The sequence below is a fragment of the Emydura macquarii genome, unplaced genomic scaffold (genome assembly GCF_026122565.2).
Source record: "Emydura macquarii macquarii isolate MOO-44397 ecotype Brisbane River unplaced genomic scaffold, CSIRO-AGI_Emac_v2 contig_554, whole genome shotgun sequence".
In the NCBI taxonomy this organism is placed as follows: domain Eukaryota; kingdom Metazoa; phylum Chordata; order Testudines; family Chelidae; genus Emydura; species Emydura macquarii.
The window spans coordinates 5,868,237-5,886,648 of NW_027130691.1; the positions used below are offsets into that span (position 1 = coordinate 5,868,237).

At 42.2% G+C, this 18,412-nt stretch overlaps 1 protein-coding gene across 2 annotated transcripts in view; it reads right to left on the reverse strand.

Annotated features, from left to right (window-relative positions):
* The window catches only part of MLXIP (MLX interacting protein), a 68,677-nt gene that overhangs the window by 18,170 nt on the left and 32,095 nt on the right, over window positions 1-18,412 (reverse strand). The window contains exons 2-11 of one of the 2 annotated variants that reach the window (XM_067539586.1): window positions 12,849-12,955; window positions 12,381-12,466; window positions 8,758-8,847; window positions 8,360-8,401; window positions 6,855-7,026; window positions 6,002-6,091; window positions 4,865-4,956; window positions 3,535-4,198; window positions 1,630-1,751; window positions 334-514 (exon numbers count right to left, since the gene is read on the reverse strand). In XM_067539586.1, the coding sequence (XP_067395687.1) occupies window positions 334-514; window positions 1,630-1,751; window positions 3,535-4,198; window positions 4,865-4,956; window positions 6,002-6,091; window positions 6,855-7,026; window positions 8,360-8,401; window positions 8,758-8,847; window positions 12,381-12,466; window positions 12,849-12,955 (1,646 nt within the window). The remainder of the gene's footprint in view (window positions 1-333; window positions 515-1,629; window positions 1,752-3,534; window positions 4,199-4,864; window positions 4,957-6,001; window positions 6,092-6,854; window positions 7,027-8,359; window positions 8,402-8,757; window positions 8,848-12,380; window positions 12,467-12,848; window positions 12,956-18,412) is intronic. The other variant, XM_067539587.1, reaches the window with a different exon arrangement.

Consider the following 18,412-nt stretch of genomic DNA (forward strand, 5'->3'; position numbering starts at 1 on the left):
GCTGTTGTAGAAGTAGTGCAAAGTACTTGAATTACATGTATTATATTCAATGACAGACTTCTCTAGCATTTTACGGAGTACTGAAACGCAACCATTCCTAAGGTGCACTGCTGCAGTTTAACAGTGCACGGAGACACTAACCAAAAAGCTTAGGACAAGAACTGAAGACTATTATAGCCAACTGACAATGTAGGGAACATGGGGCTCAAAAGTTATTTCTACAAAGAATTTCCCAGGATCTATAATAACCACAGCAGGCTGAGATCTGTTTTACATCCCCTTAAAGGTGGCTGTATATGGGGGAGTCAGAAAATATAGGTCTCTTTAACTTACTAGGTGAAGGTGAGGGAACTTGTGAGCAGGTACTGTGGGAAGGGATTTGCTCTCCTTTCACATCTTGGACTGCACTAGTAGAGAAGAGATGCGAGACCGTGGACTGGGCTTGCTGATTGCTTGGAGCTTGCTGTGCTTGACCGACCAGAATGTTATTAGGGAATTCTGTCACCCTGGGATCCTAGGAACAGCACAGGAATATTACAGAAAGATTAACTTGTCTTTCAACGAGAATTTATAATGTTAAATTAGTACATAACTATCTGGTGACAGGAAGTCCCCAAACTAGTGCTAATATATTACGGACCATCAGGCACAAAAGTCAGACTTCTGGTAAGAGTCCAACATCTTTTCGTAACTCAGTGTAGTATTAGATAGAGTATGTTATCAGCAGTGAAAAAGCAATTTCCTTCTTCTCATACACAAGGTACACTTAAAATTTCTCTCTCAGATACACCCAAACATATTGGACAAACACGCTGGCATACTCAACACAAACCTCTCAACCTGCAATTGGAAAGTCAAGCTGGATTCTTTTTGGCTCTTCCATCATCATCAGATATGGGCCTATCATAGGAGTGGGCTGGTAAGGTTCTCTGACCTGCAATGTGCAGGAGGTCAGACTAGGTCAGGGGTGTCAAACATCCGGCCCACGGACCGGATATGGCCCACCAACCTTTTTGGTTTGGCACCTGGCGGCAGCATGTGCTGCAGCCAGAGAGTACAACGCCATGAGATCTCACGGCAGCACGTGCTACCGCCAGAGAGTACAACGCCGCAAGATGTCGTGGCATTGCGCACTGCCACCAGAAAGTACGACACCACGAGATCGGTGTACTCTGGTGGCAGTGCGTACGCACAAGACACAGCGCTCCAAAAGTGCCTAGTATTTCAATTTATGGTATGTATGGCCCACTTGAAGTACATTTAATTCAAATCTGGCCCGCCATAGCAAATGAGTTTGACACCCCTGGCCTAGATGATCAAGATGGGCCCTTCTGGACTGAAAGTCTATGAGTCAAAAAACCCTTGAAACTGGTGTCTGTTATAAATTCTGTTGATGTATGTGTCACAAAGGAAACCAGCTCACTCTCCTGAAGCTGTGCAGATTATATAGTGCTAACAGCCAGACAATATAGATAAATCGAGCGCAGATAACTCTGAGTGCACCAACAGATCTGTTGAGTAATGAGGAGGCATCTATACCTAGTCGCTTCTTGAAGCATTACCACACTTTAAGGCTCTAACAACATGCAAACTCCAATCCCGAAAAAAGATGTTTGTTCTTTTCCTTACTCTGGCAATTCCAGCTGGTGCAATTACAACATTAGGCGGAGATATGGTTGGAGTCAAAATCCCTTCTCTTTTTAAAGGTGCTGGGGTTACGATCAGAGCTCTGGACTGTCCCTGAAAGGCAGCTGAAGAATACAACTGAAGTTAGAATAGTTATTGATATAAAAGATCTGAAGAATGTTATATAGGGAACAGACTAGTGTTGATTGGGAAAACGGACTAAATGAGACCGAATAGCTATTTTCTGTATAACTTCGCCAAATCACATTTCCTTCCAAGTTCTCTGAAAGATCAAGCTGCAACACAAACTGCCACTGCAAGGTGGCACTAGGATACAAAAAGGGCTTATAACAGCTTCTGATACCACACAGTATACAGATCTCTGCGTCGTCTATGAATCAATGCACACCTTAGCCCCAGCATATGAAGGCAGAGATGTACTCAGTGAAAAAGATGCTAGAACACATTTCACTGGGTCAGCAGTGCATTTCTTGGCTGTTGAAGGCACATGGCTTCTTGCTTTATAATTCCTTAGGTGCACATAGGAATGGCTTAGAAACACACCCAACAAGTGTCTTAATGCTATTTACCATGGATCAGGCTATTTCAAGGGACACATCTTTGTGCTAGGATTTGAGATGCAGAAGAATTGAGGATGCTAATGGGGTTTTCTGGTGGGCTGCCACAGCATCATGCCCAGGGCAGGCGCAGAGACAAACTTTTTTGCTTTTCAGTAATTTCCATTTCACAATGATCCTTCAGGCTGTGTACTTCTGGGGGGCTGACTATAGCATATTTTAGGTGACTGAAGTCACTTGGTCTTCAGCCAGGTGATTTTAGCACATCCCTGAAGGCAGTGTATAATCCCAACAATATATGTGCTGCCTGTTTTGAGTTATCATGGAGACTGTGTAACCCCCTTGCAGCTGTTCCTGATGAGAAGTTTAGAGCTCTCTCATTTTGCTCATGCTTGCTGCTCTCATACATCCGCAGTAGATGGTGGGCTGAACAGCACTGAAAACTCAAATGTAGCAGATTCTCACAGTTAGATTCTAAGTGGATTTTAATCTGTGTGTTACATCCTCATTACCATGAGCCAACAATATTTCCCCATGTCATTTGCATTCAAAGCAAATGGGCTGACATGGAGACATTTCAGAAACGGTCTCTGAAACAAGCTCAAAAGGGTATCTGGCTTCTGCTTCCTTTAGTGTTAACATTGTCCTGAAAACAGTGTGGACACAGCCTGCTTTTCACTGTGGAGTGTAGCTACAGGTGCCCTACACGCTGTGGCAAGAGTAGGCAAGGCGACAAAAACAGAGGAACAGCCCCATGTGATCAGACAGTTTGGTCTGTCTAATCACGTATATCCCTTTGAAAACAGCCAATACCTGAATGAACACTGCACCTGTTTAGTGACATTCAGCTGAGGATCTCTAAGAGCTTTAAGTATATTAAATTATAACTTATTAAAATTAATTAAATATCCTCACGTTACAGATGAAGACACAGCAGCAAAGAGGGGTGAAATGCCTCGCTAACGGCAACCAGAGGACTAAATGGCGGATTCTTTTCCTGGCTTTAAGACCTCCTGATTCCCAGCCCTACACAATCTTCAATGGGCCACGCTGCCTCACTTACGACCAGATTAAAATTCAGGGCTGGGGGAAATACCACTTTTTTTGTTGCCAGCCTGCATGTTTATTTGAAAAGCTGATTCTGAGAAGGCAGTGCTAGCAACAATAAACATCCTCACCATCATGACTTCTAGGGACCTCCAGCGACACTTGGGGTGCTGCAGACTAGCATATTTTTTGTTAAAGTTATTTTGCACACCAACAGCAACTGTGCCCCTCCCACCTGCTACTCCCTCCCAGCAGAACAAAAAGGAGCTCCCATGACCCTCACCTGGGGTGATGAAGGCATTTTTTAATACTAAGGACACAGTTTCGGGCTTTGGAGCAGGCACTATTTTTTGTGGCTGTTTGGGCCTCGTCCCGGCATTCGCCAGGGGAATGGGTTTAGGGAGTGCGAATGTCAGGTGGGGCTGCAGCTGAGGCCGGGGCTGCCCTTGCACAACCGCAGTCTGTAGAGTCAGGTTACAAGGCACTCCTCCCGCTGGCTGCTGCGTTGCCAGGACGAGGTTCTGGCTCTGGCTGAAGGTGGTGGCAGGAGCGTTGTGAGTCAGGGTGGCAGAAGCCGTGTGGGTAACAACAGAAGATGTGCAGAGGCCAAACTTTGGAGTTTCTGGAACTGTAAAGACAGACGGCTGGGAATTCAAGCTGGCGTTCAGAGGCACCGTGGACAAAGTGGTTTGGTGTGGTGGGGCACTGGGCTGCAGCAGCGGCCCTGGAGCTGGGAACACCGGCAGAAATGGCTGCTGGCCACTTAGAGATGACTCGGAATTGAAGTCTGATGGCTGGACGAAAGAGCCCCCACTCTTAATGCTGGAGCATCGGTTAGCACCAACGTCAGGAAGGACGGGAGCAGGTACCGATGAGGCAATCAATCCGTCACTGAGGTTCACCGTTGGTAGTGTGCTGGATAAAGATCCTGAGGGCAGGACAGAAGACTGGCAGGAGAAAGAAAATAGTATAGATTAATACTTGACATTGAAGATGGGCCAGCACCAGAAGCTTTTATCAGAACCTTTCCTTACTCCCAAATGTGAAAGGGGAGAATGAGGCTTAGATCTGAATTGCCCCTGGTTATGCTAAGCCAACGCCTTTCACATCAAGAACTGAACAACTACAACTACCTCTAGTTTTGCCCATTTCTCCTTGGCTCTCCTGTAAGTGCCTTTCAGGTAAAGATCTTCAAGGGTTTTGAGATTCACAGCTCTTCAGAGGGAGGCAGTCACCAATATCCTTGTTTTACAGATGGGGAAACTAAGGTATACAGAGGTTAAGTGACTGGGCTCAGATCCCACAGCTAGTCGGTGACACAGCTGGAAACAGAACCTAGCAGTTAAATTTCCCAGTCTCCTACTCTACCCACTAGACCACACTTCCTCCCAGTACATATGATTCTTTATAGGAAGGTCCAGCTCCGTTCAGAGACAGCATTATTTTACTCTAAGCACAAAACACTCTCACTACATAATGCAAAGGCTGTTACTCAAAAAACAGTTTGATGGAAGTTCTGTTCTGAACCTGACACAATGGGGGACAAAGATATTTAAGTCACAACAATGCAAGCACAGTATATGTACCAATTTTCACTACATAAAACCTTTTACCTGAGAAGAATGGCTGCTGGTATCTGTCATAGCGGAACTGGAAGCAGGGACAGAAGTGAAAAAGTTACCAGAACGACTGGATGAGAACAGATCTGAAAGAATGTGGGAACATAAATATTAAATGTTTTACCCCCTATATTATGGTAGAATACTGCTACACAGTACTAAGTAATGGGAGACTAACTGAGAATTAGCAAGTAAATGAATAAATAAATAATGAAAAAAAAAAAGGATACTACATCATCACAAAATGTACTCTGCTCATTTACAACTCAAAGATGTTTGCCCGTCTTATTGAGATTGATGAACTCATTGGGAAAGGGATTATTTCTTATCATTACTGGGAAAAGGCTATGCTTGTAAGATGCTGTGCAAATTTAGTGCATTCTGAGTGAAATTCAGCCCTGTGCAGAGGACACGCACAAGGTCCAGGCACCATTTAAGTCTCCCTTAAACTCTATTTTCATAGTGGTGCCTAGGCTTTGTGTTGGCTTTTATACAAGTGTGAATTTTGCCTTATATGAAAAATTACAATACATTTAACAGCTGTGGTTCAATGTCTTGTAATAATTCTTCAGTGCACCAGTAACTGTTCTAGAGTAAACAGTGAAAAAGTAAGGGAGGTTTCAGTAACATGAGACTTTGCATTTGGCTATTAAATCATTACTAAGAAATGGGGAAACCACAGAGATTGTATGTGTGACTGATGGGATGTGAAGATTAGCGATACACCAATTAGCAACATTCTCCTGTAAAGTCCTCTGCTGACACCCAGTGTTCTCCCATCCTATCAATGGTTAAAGGTTCAAAAGCCACTTCTCTGTAAACCAGGTTCTCTGAAAGCTGTATTCTTCCAAGTCTGAATCTTAGCGCACATGGAGTCTTATGAGTGCTTTTCAAAACCCAGTCAGGCAAAGAACTTGTCTAACAACAGTAAGAAGCTCTCTCTACAGTATTTTTTTAAAATTAGATTTCAAACACTCATGAGCTTTGGCTCAGTTTTCATGCTTTATAAAGAGGATAAATATATTGGTTTGCATAGTTTATTTTTCTATTCAAAACCCATTAGCTCTATAGCAGAAATTGGTGTGATAATATTAATAAATACAGTAAACTCATTTTTCTCCTTATTCTTACCCTGAAAAGGTTCAAAAGTATCCATGAAATCTAGATTTGGCTGAAGAGGAATAAGTCCTGGCTGAATCATGTCAGCATTTCCTAAGTGTGCTGGAAAAATCAAAAGAGACACAGATTAATTCTGCAGCATACATGCCACTTCAGTTTATTACAGTGTGGATATGGATTGCTCAAAGAAAGACTGGCACTTTGCTGGAACTGGATATAAACCTCAGGGCTGGATTCTGTAAGCTCTCTGCACGCAGAACTCCCACTGAGGCAGGGATCAGGTCCCACAGAATGCAACCATGAATTTTGGATACAAGAATTTGAGTTGAGTTCCACTAGGAGGGGGAACCTTCATCTAATAAAAAGAAAGAGGGTCATTTTTTTGAAGGTGCTAGACCCTTAATGAAAGAGTGACATGTTGATGGAACATCACTTATTTGGATTGGCTTTTACAGGGACTGTGACATTCTGCAAGTTTATGGTGTATATAAATTAATAATTATTACATTAAAAAAGGAAAATAAGATTTGAAGAAAATTATAATAGTCTTATAAGCAATAATGCTTTCTAGTGCTTGTCATGGGTAGATTTATTTGTACAGTAACTAGGTGCAATAAGAAAAAGAAAATTTTGGCTGAATATCTTAATAGAATTTCTGATCCCTTATAGCAGGATTTTTTAACTTTTAAGTTTGGCACTATTGTTAAACTGACACAAGTACAAACAGCCCAGGGAAATGCACTGGCAGAGAAAGATGGAGCCACCATCTCGCCCAGAAAAATGAATAAGTGAGGCTTGAAGTGAAACAACAAGCCTCAAGTCTCCTCTCACTGCAAAATTAACACAGCCAAAAGCAAACACATACCTATCTCTCTGGGATTTGGCCAGGCAATCAGCTGATGTGAAGAAAGTGTGGAGAAGAGAGTGTCCGTGAACTCAGACATAAGCATGTCTGCATCCAGAAAGGAGTCTTCCTCCATGGGGACTGGGGTTTCTCTGCCATACCTAGTCTGATGCCAGAGAACCAGGTCATCGTCCTGCCAAAGAAAGAAAGAAAAATAAGCCTGCTCATATGAAGCTAGTCACATGCAGTTACTATGGCACCAAACAGACAAAGCTAATTATTTTCCACATTTTAATAAAAAAGAACATTCTATAGGAGCCATCAAAATGAATCAGACCAATTTGTTAGCCTGCTCTAGTATCCTGCCTTCAGTCACATGGAACAGAGAACGCTCAATCTAATCTGGCATTCTACCCTCTGTTATATTAGTTCAGACCAACAGTTCATCTACTCTGGCTTCTTTTATATACCAAACGGACGGATAGCTCATCTAGTCTGGCATCCCAGCTTCTGCTTGTACTGGAATAGCTCATTTGTATATCTAGTCCAAATCTTGTCTCCATCAATGTCACAAACCAGATGTTTTATAAGTTAGCATAAAACCTCTGTGAAATACATCATTACACAAGACTACACTCTGGGGGAAAATATCTTCCCAATTCCATCTGATGATTAGAACTGCATAAAACCAAGGTGGCTCTGGCAATGCTTTTTAGTTTTTTTGAGTATATGTGGTGTTTTGCACCCAGAATTTCACTGATTTTGGGGTTTGAATGAACCCTAAAAACTATAAAGCAAAATTCAATTGAAACTGCTTAGGTTTCCACCCAGAACCATGACATGCTGAGATTTATCTGAATTTTAGCCAAGTTTGCTGAACAGTTAATGAACCTGGGGATTGTTCTGGGCATATAATGAAGAATGAATCCAGATTGGGTTTACATTTAGTTACAGGAGGTCTGAATTATTTTCTTGGTGACCAGTTTATGCCCAAAGAAGGCTCAATAGCACTACTAGTTTTTCCCCAGTATTTTAAGTTCAAATGCTGTTATTCATCTCAACATCTAACCCTTTCTTTTCTTTTTAAGCTTACCAAACTCCTTGCCTATAATCAGACAGCATTTGGTTCTGCTGTGTACTTTTCCACTTGTAGCCCATACATCCCTTCCCGATTCCACAAGGCAGGCAATGTTGCCAGTTATAACTCAATAACAAGCTGTAATGTGACTGCCTGCAAAGAGATGGCCCTGACTGGGCCAGCTGGCCTGCTCTCTCTCATTTCTCATGTCATAGCACTCTAGACCGAGACTTCTGCCCAATCTGATTTAAGCTGAAAAAGTTGTAGCGCTCTCTATTATACAATTTATTCTAAGCAAAAAGGTACCCTTACATCATAATAAACATTAAAGCTAAGTCCATGGCTTTAAGTTTTAATCACTGCAAGCTGTAATGCCCATACACCTTTGCCACTTATCAGAACTTCAACAAACAGAGATGCTGCCACTGCCTCCACAAAAATTACATACCCGCACCAAGCTTGAAAGGTCTTCATCTTTGTGTTTTTGTAACTGCAGAGATAGAACAAAGAATATTTTTAAAAGGAAAAATAGTTCCTGTACTTCCCAAACCCGATTTGATCCTGTATCCCTGACCTGGTGTGATTAGTTCTTACTCATCCAAGTCATTTTCTAGCTCCCATGAGGCTAATCATGAGTAGAGATGATTCACATGATAAGGGGTTGCAGGACTGGATCCAGTGTATTAATTTATTCTTATTATGTATCAGCGAACCCAATGTTTATACTGATATATTTGAATTTCCAACGTTTTTGCATGATTAGTAAAAATGACATTAGAAGTCCAACTATTAAATCAAAAACAATTATTCCAGTCAAAATATTTTCACTGTTGCAAACAAACAGACCCTTTTCTTGAAGTATGTTCTCCACTTGTGATATTCCCTGATGACTATTTCGATTCTTCGTTTCCAATATTTCCCTTCTGTTGCAATGGCCTGAGAACAAGCATAATACATCAGGAAATATACACAAATATTAAATAGCCACACAAAGCTTTCAGGCAGACTGAAGCTATAAAGGCAGGCACATTATTTCTGTTTCACCCCATAGTCCAGCAGGCACAATGTACTAAATCCAGCTACTAGAGCAAATCTCACCCAGGATCCATTTAGTCTTCCCCACATATACTAAACAAGTGATAATGTTCAATAATTGCACCAATACATCGCTACTTGGATCACATATAACCAAATTGCAAAGACAATATAGTCCAAAAGGAAAAAAGACAGTTATTTACCTTATAACTGTTGTTCTTCAAGATATGTTGCTCATGTCCATTCCATTGTAGATGCGTGTGTGTCCTGTGCAGGGTTACCGGAAAATTCTTCCCCTTAGCAGATCCCATAGGGCTGGCTTTGGCACCCCATAGAGCCCTGCGCACGTGGCGCAGTATGTGAAGTGATGCCGGCCCTACGCCCCCTCAGTTCCTTCTTCCTGACAACTCCAATAGCAGGGATGTAGGGCAGGTCAATGGAATGGACATGACCAAGATCTCGAAGAACGACAGTTAGAAGGTAAGTAACCGTCTTTTTTTCTTCGAGTGCTTGGTCATGTCCATTACATTGTAGGTGACTTGCAAACAGTACCTTGGAGGCGGGTTGGGAGTTCATAGGTTGGTTGACTGCTGCGCCACCCTGCTGAAGCTGGCATCATCCCTAGCCTGTTGCACGATAGCATAATGGGATGTAAAGGTATGTATCGAAGACCACATTGCAGCTTTGCATATGTCCTACATCGGCACCCGTGCCAAGAATGCTGCAGAAGACGCCTGTGCTTTGGTGGAGTGAGCTGTGACGTTCCCCAGGAGGGGACCCTTCACCTGCTCATAGCAGAAGCGTATGAAGGCAGATATCCAAGAAGAGATTTGTTGCGACGAGACAGGTAAGCCCTTCATCCTCTCAGCCACTGAGATGAACAGCTGCGTGGACTTACGAAATGGCTTCGTCCTTTTTAAATAGAAAGCCAGGGCTCTGTGTACATCCAGTGTATGCCATCTCCTTTCCTCCTTGGAAGCATGCGGCTTTGGGAAAAATACTGGCAGGAAAATGTCCTAGTTGGTGTGGAATTGTGAAATCCACCTTGGGCAAGAAGGCCAGACGAGGCCTCAGCTGGACCTTATCCTTATAGAAAATCATATAAGGTGGCTCTGAGGTAAGTGCCCTGATTTCAGACACTCTCTTAGCCGAAGTGATGGCTACTAGGAAGGCCACCTTCCATGACAGTAGCAGAAGTTGGCAAGTGGCCATAGACTCTAATGGCGCCCCTGTGAGTCTGGAGAGGAACAAATTCAGGTCCTGGGAGGACAGGATCCACCTGGATTGGCACCTGGTAGAGCGTGATCTGACGTGCTGCAGCCTAGCATGTGAACCTCTTCCACATGGCCAATATGATGACATCGTGGAGAGCTTCCTGCTACCCATTAGTACAGTTTGCATCTGTGACAAGCAAGCTCATTCCTCCAAGCTCAGCAATTCAGCCTCCACACCCTCAGGTGGAGGGACTCCAGGTCCGGGTACAGAAGGTGCCCCTGGTTCTGGGAATGTAGGTCGTGCCACCTTGGCAGTTCCAGGGGAGGGGTGACCGACAGCTCCAGGAATGTCGTGAACCAGTGCTGCCTGGGGCATGCAGGTGCAATAAGAACGACCTTCGCTTTATCTTTCTTGATCTTGAACAGGACCTTGTGTATTAATGGAAAGGGAAGGAAGCCGTACAACAGACCCTCCGAACAGGGAATGAGGAAGGCATCCGACATGGCTTCCTCATCCCGCCCCTGAAAGGAGCAGAACTGGCAAATTTGCTGTATCATTTCTACCAACTGCATCTGAGGAAGTGAGCTGACGCTCACGAAAGCTTATGCCTGCTGAAATTAAATTTGTTAGTCTTTAAAGTGCTACAGAACTCTTGTTGTTTTAACAGGACTACCTTATCTACTACTACAACAATAGCTAACAACTATCTAAACAACTACCTAACAAGTACCTAAGTGAAACCAAAGACTACACCTAAGAGGCATTCCCCAAAGCAAGCAAGAACACAGTTCCAGTAAACGTCAGCGGTGGAAAGAAGGAACTGAGTGGGCATAGGGCTGGCAGCTGGCACAGTGCCATGTGCGTGGGACTCCAGGGGCGTCGAAGCCAGCCCTATAGGATCTGCTATGGGGAAAAGTTTTCCGGTAACTGTGCACGGGCACACACGCACCAACAATGGAATGGACATGAGCAAGCACTGGAAGAAGAAATATTAGTTATGTTACAGAAACTTCTTTTTGAAGATATATGCATGTTAACACAGCCATGTGAAAGCATAATGAAAATTCATCAGCCAAGGTACAAAATTTAGTAGGTGGAATAAAATGTACTCACTGGAAAACAAAAACAAAAACCAACCTCCTCTCCTGAAGCGAGTAGGAGAGTGGAAAGTTGCAAGGCAGTATGAATGTACACATATCTAAAAAAGCTGATAAGGAATGCCACAAAACTACAAAAGCCAAGTAACAAAGCTCTAGGAGAAACTTCCCTCTTCAAGCCACATGTAGTGCAGTGGTACCCCAATCACAACAATGGGATCAGAATGTGGAGTTTTAACATGCCACAAGTACTGTCAAAACCAAGGACAACAGGGCAAGTTCACAAGAACTGAGATAGACTTAACTCATCCGTCTTGTCTGATTGGATTGTGTCTCAACCTAAAAGTTAGTCTAAAACTTTGCTTTACAAAAATTTCATATACAAGGACCATTCCATGTATGCTTTTGCAGCCCATTTCCGCTGCTGCTTCCTCTCTGTAGGTTCAACAAGGGGATATGGATTTTGAGTCCAATCTAAGATTACACAACACTTGAGAGCACCAAACTTTGCAACGTCATCAGCCCCACAGCACAGGAGCCAGAGAGGGCTGTAAACAGTTTGCATGTAAGTTTACAATAAAAGAAAAGGCAAATGTTCAGACCTACTACACTCAGTTGCAGTTACAATTTACATGACAGGTTTGGAAATTGTTTTTTAGTTTGAATTCAGATGAACAAAGAAAATTAAAAAACAGTATTGAAAAACCTTTCATAAAGCCACTTGGGCTTGATCCTAAAAGGTATCTTGCCCTCACTTCTCATTGACTTCAGCAACCCCCAGAAACGGGCCCTTTGAGAGGAAAAGTAAAACAGGCTCTGGCATCTTGGAATCACTGGCTCTTTAGGCTGCACCTTCACGACTTAGTTTTGTCAAACTAGTGGGCAGTCATGGGCTGCATAGTAGGACTCCAGCGACTCTAAGTCACCCTTGGGCTGCACCTTTATCACTCCAATACAGGTAGATATATAACATGTGGCTCAACAGCAGTCACATTGCATGAATGTTGGTATTTTTCACTACTGAGAGGACACCAAAGCATGGCAGCAGTGCAGAGTCTTCGCATCTAACCAGAGATAGGAGAGATATAGAGATGATCAAATCTACACTCAAGCTTTACATACTTCAGGCCGCCGATTTTCCTCTACATCAATAGAGCCATCTAGTGGAGTCACAAAATGGCACACTGGGTTCTTGCGTTTCTCCAGGTCTGAAACAAATGAAAACATGACTGTTGGGTACACCCATGCTATTTAGGGATCTCTTCTCCATCTCAGGGGCAGGATTTTAACACGGATTTTCCCAGAATCCCCTCAAACACACCACTGGGAATAGGCCATTTCAGACTGCACCTGGATTCAAGTGGCGCAAAGCCCCAAAGCACAGTGTCGAACTCTAGGGGAATGGTTTGGTCATAAGGTAGAAGTTCAGGACTGTCCTCTACAGGGATATAGGCCACCAGCAGACCTATTGGGTTTTTCCATCATAAGGGGGCTTGTGGTTTCATCTCTTGTCCATTCAACCTCTTATATGTATGGCCTAATGCAAACATTTTGTGGTTGCATGCAACGTTTACCATAAAAGCAACTTACACTGCATATACCATGCCCTCCAGATGGCATTGTTGAGACGAATTTTATCCCTCCATTGAAGTTTTAAGCCTTTAAAATTCTTCCATTTTGGTGAAACCAACTTCCCACTGAAACAGAAACAAAAGAAGTCAGTGACTTTTTTAAAAAAAGGCAAATACAGTGGCTAGTAAAAGTGCCAGGCTGACAGCTCGGGAGACTACAGAGCAAGTGAAGCTCAGGCAGTGACAGAGCAAGCTTCTCCCATGCACTACACCATGACAACATACCTCAGCCCTGGCCTAAAGGTGATAGGGAAATTCAGACTCCAAGGCTCTTCCAGTCCTTCACCTCTCTGCTAATAGCTGTGGGGAAGTGTTTTGTGATGTGGATACCGGTCATTCCGGAAATTTCACTGTGACCACAACTCATTTCACCCAAACACACTTCTTTTACCTAACACAGTTTCCCTGAACTCAAATACATCACCTTCCACCAACCCAGGGAATGAGACCACCCAAGATCATGTCTAAAATCTGGCACTTAGCAGGCTTGGCTGCGTTTTTGGTTTTGCCTATCTTGGATGTTGTGGAGCTGTACTGAGACAGTGCATGTTCATACCTGCAGCTCCACGTCACCTCTCAGGCCAGTAGCTTTGAAAACGTGACATGAAAATATTAACTCTACTCTACTCCAGCAGAGTTGTTGCCTTTAAACTTTGCAACGCTGCATTTGACAAACTAGATCTAGTTACAAGAGCAAAAAGTTTAACAGCAACCACAGTGTTATCAAGGGGGAGGCGGGTGCCAATAAAAAAAGCAGCTCATAAATAAAGGGTCTTCTTGGAAGTGAGAAAGACAGAGAAACAGAGACACTGGTAAAGGTTTATAACAGTGCTAAGCAATAACAAACATTGGCTACCTAACCCTCAGAAAACCTCTATGAAGTTTTAGCCTCATATTAAAGAGGACGCAGGGAAGGTTAGACACACTGTGATCAAGTCAGTTTCAATCAAAGAGTTAAAGTAGGCTTAGGTACTACACTTGGCCCCAATTCCTCCTATCATTTTTTCATGGTTTTATAGTCACACATTTTCATATTTTAAAGTGTTTCTTGTCCCCTGTTGTTGTGGGTTGTCAGATCTTGGACTACAATTTAGGAATGCCCGACTCCCAGTCCAGCACCCACTCATCCCCTTAGTTATTTTTAATGAAGCCAAGTACAACAGTTCTATATATGAGCAACTTATATGGGGCTAGCCTTAGAATAAGGATTTCCCAGTGACTACTGCTAATACAAAAGCTCAGAAAGCTCCACACCTGCCAACACTAAGGCATTAAATCACTGCCGTTTTGGGTTATTCAGCTCGCCTTTGTTTCTCCCGTTTGGGATGCAACAGACATTACCCCCCAGATAATCCCACTACTGCTACAGTGGCAATCAAACAGATGTCAGACCTCAGCTAAACTGTCTGGGAAGAAATAGCCAACCAGCCAGCTTTCAATTCTAGCTTCTAATGTATGCTGCCAGTTGTATCTGTATTTTACCCGTTAGGTGCTGCCCTAGGGTATAAAGGTTTTTCTCTGCTTCCTATCCTCTTTTTTTAAGAAAAACCCCTGTCTAGTGTTTAGTAGTGTACATGCAGTGAAGCAGGTGTGGAGACCAGACACCAAGTGTGCTAAAAGGATTAAGTTGATTCCATGGTCACAGCAGTGGTTCTCAACCTTTTCAAACTACTGTACCCTGAGTCTGGTTTCTTTTGTGTACCCCAAGTTTCACATCACTTAAAAACTACTTGCTTACAAAAACGTGTCACAGCACACTATTACTGAAAAATTGCTTACTTTTTCATTTTGCCTGCATGAAATTTCAGTTTGTACTGACTTTGTTAGTGCTTTTATGTAGTCTGTTATAAAACTAGGCAAATATCTAGATGAGTTGCTGTACCCTTGGAAGAAGTCTGAGTACCCCCAGGAGTATAGATACCCCTGTTTGAGAACCTGTCAGTGACAATTGCACAGTTGTTGCACTTAACAGTTCCCAAGTGAACCCCGTATGTTGTATTCTGAACCCTTCATGTTTCAAAATGAGCAAGTTTACTATAGTTTTGTTTACGATAAAAAAATCCCTGAAGCTGAGGCGGACTTTGAGTTTTGGGGGTGTGGCTTGTAAATAACAGAAGCCACAAATAAATGTATTACAGCAAATAAAACGAAGCTGATTTCCATCTGGTATTCAAGGCTCTTGGTTGAGTACAGTTTTTAAAAACATTCCAAGCGAAGTTATAAGAGTTTCAGGGATTAGAAAATAATGAAAAATAATGGGATTGTATATGGAGACCTCTCCTTATCTATGATAACACTGTATATATTTTATTTATACTCTTCACCTATTTTATTTATCTAAGGTTCTTATATGGCATCTATTGCTATACTACCTGAGCACCTCCAGAATCTCTTTACTTTGTTCTCCACTGAATTCCATAGTAAATCCTTGCTGCCATGCTCAGCTTTTGTTGAGACACCTGATTTTTTGCAAATCTACTCTGCTTAATGTTTTTTAACGAAGACATTTTTTCATTGCCAACACAGGAAGCAACAAGCACAGCACCTATCCACTTGCTGTTTCCGTGCCATTCTCAGAAATGAGGTGTGCTAAGAGATACATTTCAATGCTATAGGATCTTTATGACTGACAGAGAAGCCTGCAAATTAAGAATTATCCCATATCACACTGCTGCCAGAGAAGTGCTGCAAAATTCACTCCTGGTGCGCCACCAAATTCTGGGTTTAGAGTAGACAGAGATACTCCATCCATTTTAGGATCTGGTTTGTGTTTTCAAAACCTTCTGTGGATTTGCTCTTCCTCTGTTTGTTAGTGTCCTCCTTTCTATCTTTTCATGCAGTCTCATTAATTTTAGTATGAGCCTTTGCTCTGCGGCACCTGCTGCGTGCAGCAGCATCCTCCATATCTCATCATTTCATCAACTCTCCATTTCCTTTCAAATCTCAGATGAAAACATACTTTTTTTCTCTCTCACTTGTGCCTCAATTCTCTCTCTCACTTCATTATTTTAATATACATTCTCCTGGGATCCTTGACATTGCCACAGTCCCTACAAAATAAGTGACTAGAAAATATGCCAACCCAATATCAATCTCCAGAGTAATTTGGATTTTCAAGAGACAATGGTTGGATAGTTTAATAAACTAAATCCAAAGTGGCAGAACTCTATTATTTAACTTATCTGTACTCAAAATAGGTCTAATCTCTAATAAAAAGTCATAAAGACAAATGCATTTTTGCAGACAGCTCAAGATAACTTATAATGTATTTCTTGTATCCAGTTTGAGTCTTCTTCGAAGAGCAATTGAAGATTAGAATTAAGATAGAAAATATTTTAACCGATTTATGTAATTTACACTTTATTTACTATATTTTTATAGTGCATTAAACAAAAAAGTCCATCCAAAGAAGGAAGTGATTAATAACTTATCCACCCTGTAAGCCGATAATAATAATTATTTCTAGTTCTTTAAATACTAAATTCTAAGTCCAGCTTTAGGTCATAAGTGAAATGAGTTTTATAATCTCAGTTTCATCCTGCAGACAGGAATCACCATGAAGATAACAACTATAATTACAGCCTGGTCCAAACTCCAGTGAAGTAAACAGAAAGATTCCATCGACTTCAGTGGAGACTGGATACGGCCTCTAATGATCATTTCATCCTAACAGGTCATCACTAAAGGAGAGAGTGGTTTCACCAACTCAGAGTACAGTATTTGAGAGCGGTTGCCTGACTGTAACTGACCTTTTAATTTTGAAAAACAAAAACAAAAACCAAGTCCTTGCAGCGCTATTAGCCTTCAAGAGCACTAATATTCTCACAAGCAAACACATGCAATAAACAAATGCAGATAAACTTGCCTACCAATTACAGAGTCAAAACATAAACTTCAGTGGAAGATGCCAATGGCACACATGGCCTTCGGGCATTCAACAATCACTGGTTAATGTCATGGGAGAACTTTTCCCAAACAGGGCATAAGCAAAGTTCCCAAAAATGGGAGAAGAGGCCTGGATCAAATCTACTGCAACACAAACTGCAACGATCACCTGAACAATGACTGACACAATGGCTAGAAAGTGACCCAAGTCTAGAAGGAAAACGGATCAGGTACTGATTGAGGTGACAAGAGTAAAAAAGGATTTTCAGGAAAGAGACACAAGCTCTCCTTAATGTTCTGTAGTTCGTAGTCATTGATAAAAGAGAAAGCTGTGCTAGAGGGTGGTTCAGAGGCTTGGTGATGGTGGATTATGGAATTTTTAACCTCTTGATCCCAATATCAAATCCTCCCCAGGTCAGGAGTGACTGACGTGAAATAAATTCAATGGTTTTAATTCAGTCTCTAGTGACCAAGTGTTCATATAACAAAATCAAATAACAGAATCATAGAAATGTAGGGCTGGAAGGGACTTTGAGAAGTCATGAAGTCCAGCCCCCTGCATTGTGGCAGGACAAAGTACACCTAGACATCTCTGACAGGTGTTTGTCCAACTTTTTTTAAAAAGCTTCCAATGTTGGAGACTCCATGGCCTCCTTTGGAAGCCTTTTCCAGTACTTAATTGCCCTTATAGTTAGAAAGCTTTTCCTAATATCTAACCTAAATCGCCCGTAAGTAATTGGAGATGAAGCCAATTACTTCTTGTCCTACCTTCAGTGGACTTGGAGAACAACTGATCACAGTCCTCTTTATAGGAGCCCTTAACATACTGGAACACTTATCAGAACCTCCCCTCAGTCTTCTTTGCTCAAAACTAAACATGCCCAGCTCTTTTTTTTAACCTTTCCTCATAGGTCAGGTTTTCTAAACTTTTTTTCATTTTTGTTGCTCTCCTCTGCACTCTCTCCAATCTGTCCACATCTTCCTTAAATTATGGTGCCCAGACCCGGACACAGTACTCCAACTGGGGCTTTACTAGTACTAAATACACTGGGACAATTACCTCTTGTGTCTTACCATACAACACTCCTGTTAATACACCCCAAAACCATATTAGCCTTTTTTGCAGCTGCGTCACATTGCTGACGCATACTCAGTTTGTAGTCCACTATAACCCCCAGATCCTTTTCAGCCGTACTACTACCTAGAGAGTTATTCCCTGTTTTGTAGCTGTGTATTTGATTTTTCATTCCTAAGTGAAGTACTCTGCACTTGTCTTTATTAAATTACATCTTGTTGAATTCATACCAATTGTCCATTTTGTCTTGGTCATTTTGAATTTTAAACCTGTCCTCCAAAGTATTTGTTACCCCTCCCAGTTTGGTGTCATATGGAAATGTAATAAGCATACTCGCCACTCCATTATCCAAGTCATTAATGAAAATATTGACTAATACTGGGCCCAGGACTGACCCCTGTGGGACCCTACTAGAGATGCCCTCCCAGTTTGACAGCAAACCATGCCACAACAATCCTCCTTTTTAGCCATCGAGAATGAATTTCCCTCTGACCCCAAGAGGGGTCCTTACGTGTTTAGGTTGAGATCCCACTGGTGGGAAGGAGCTTGCACTGCCCATGACA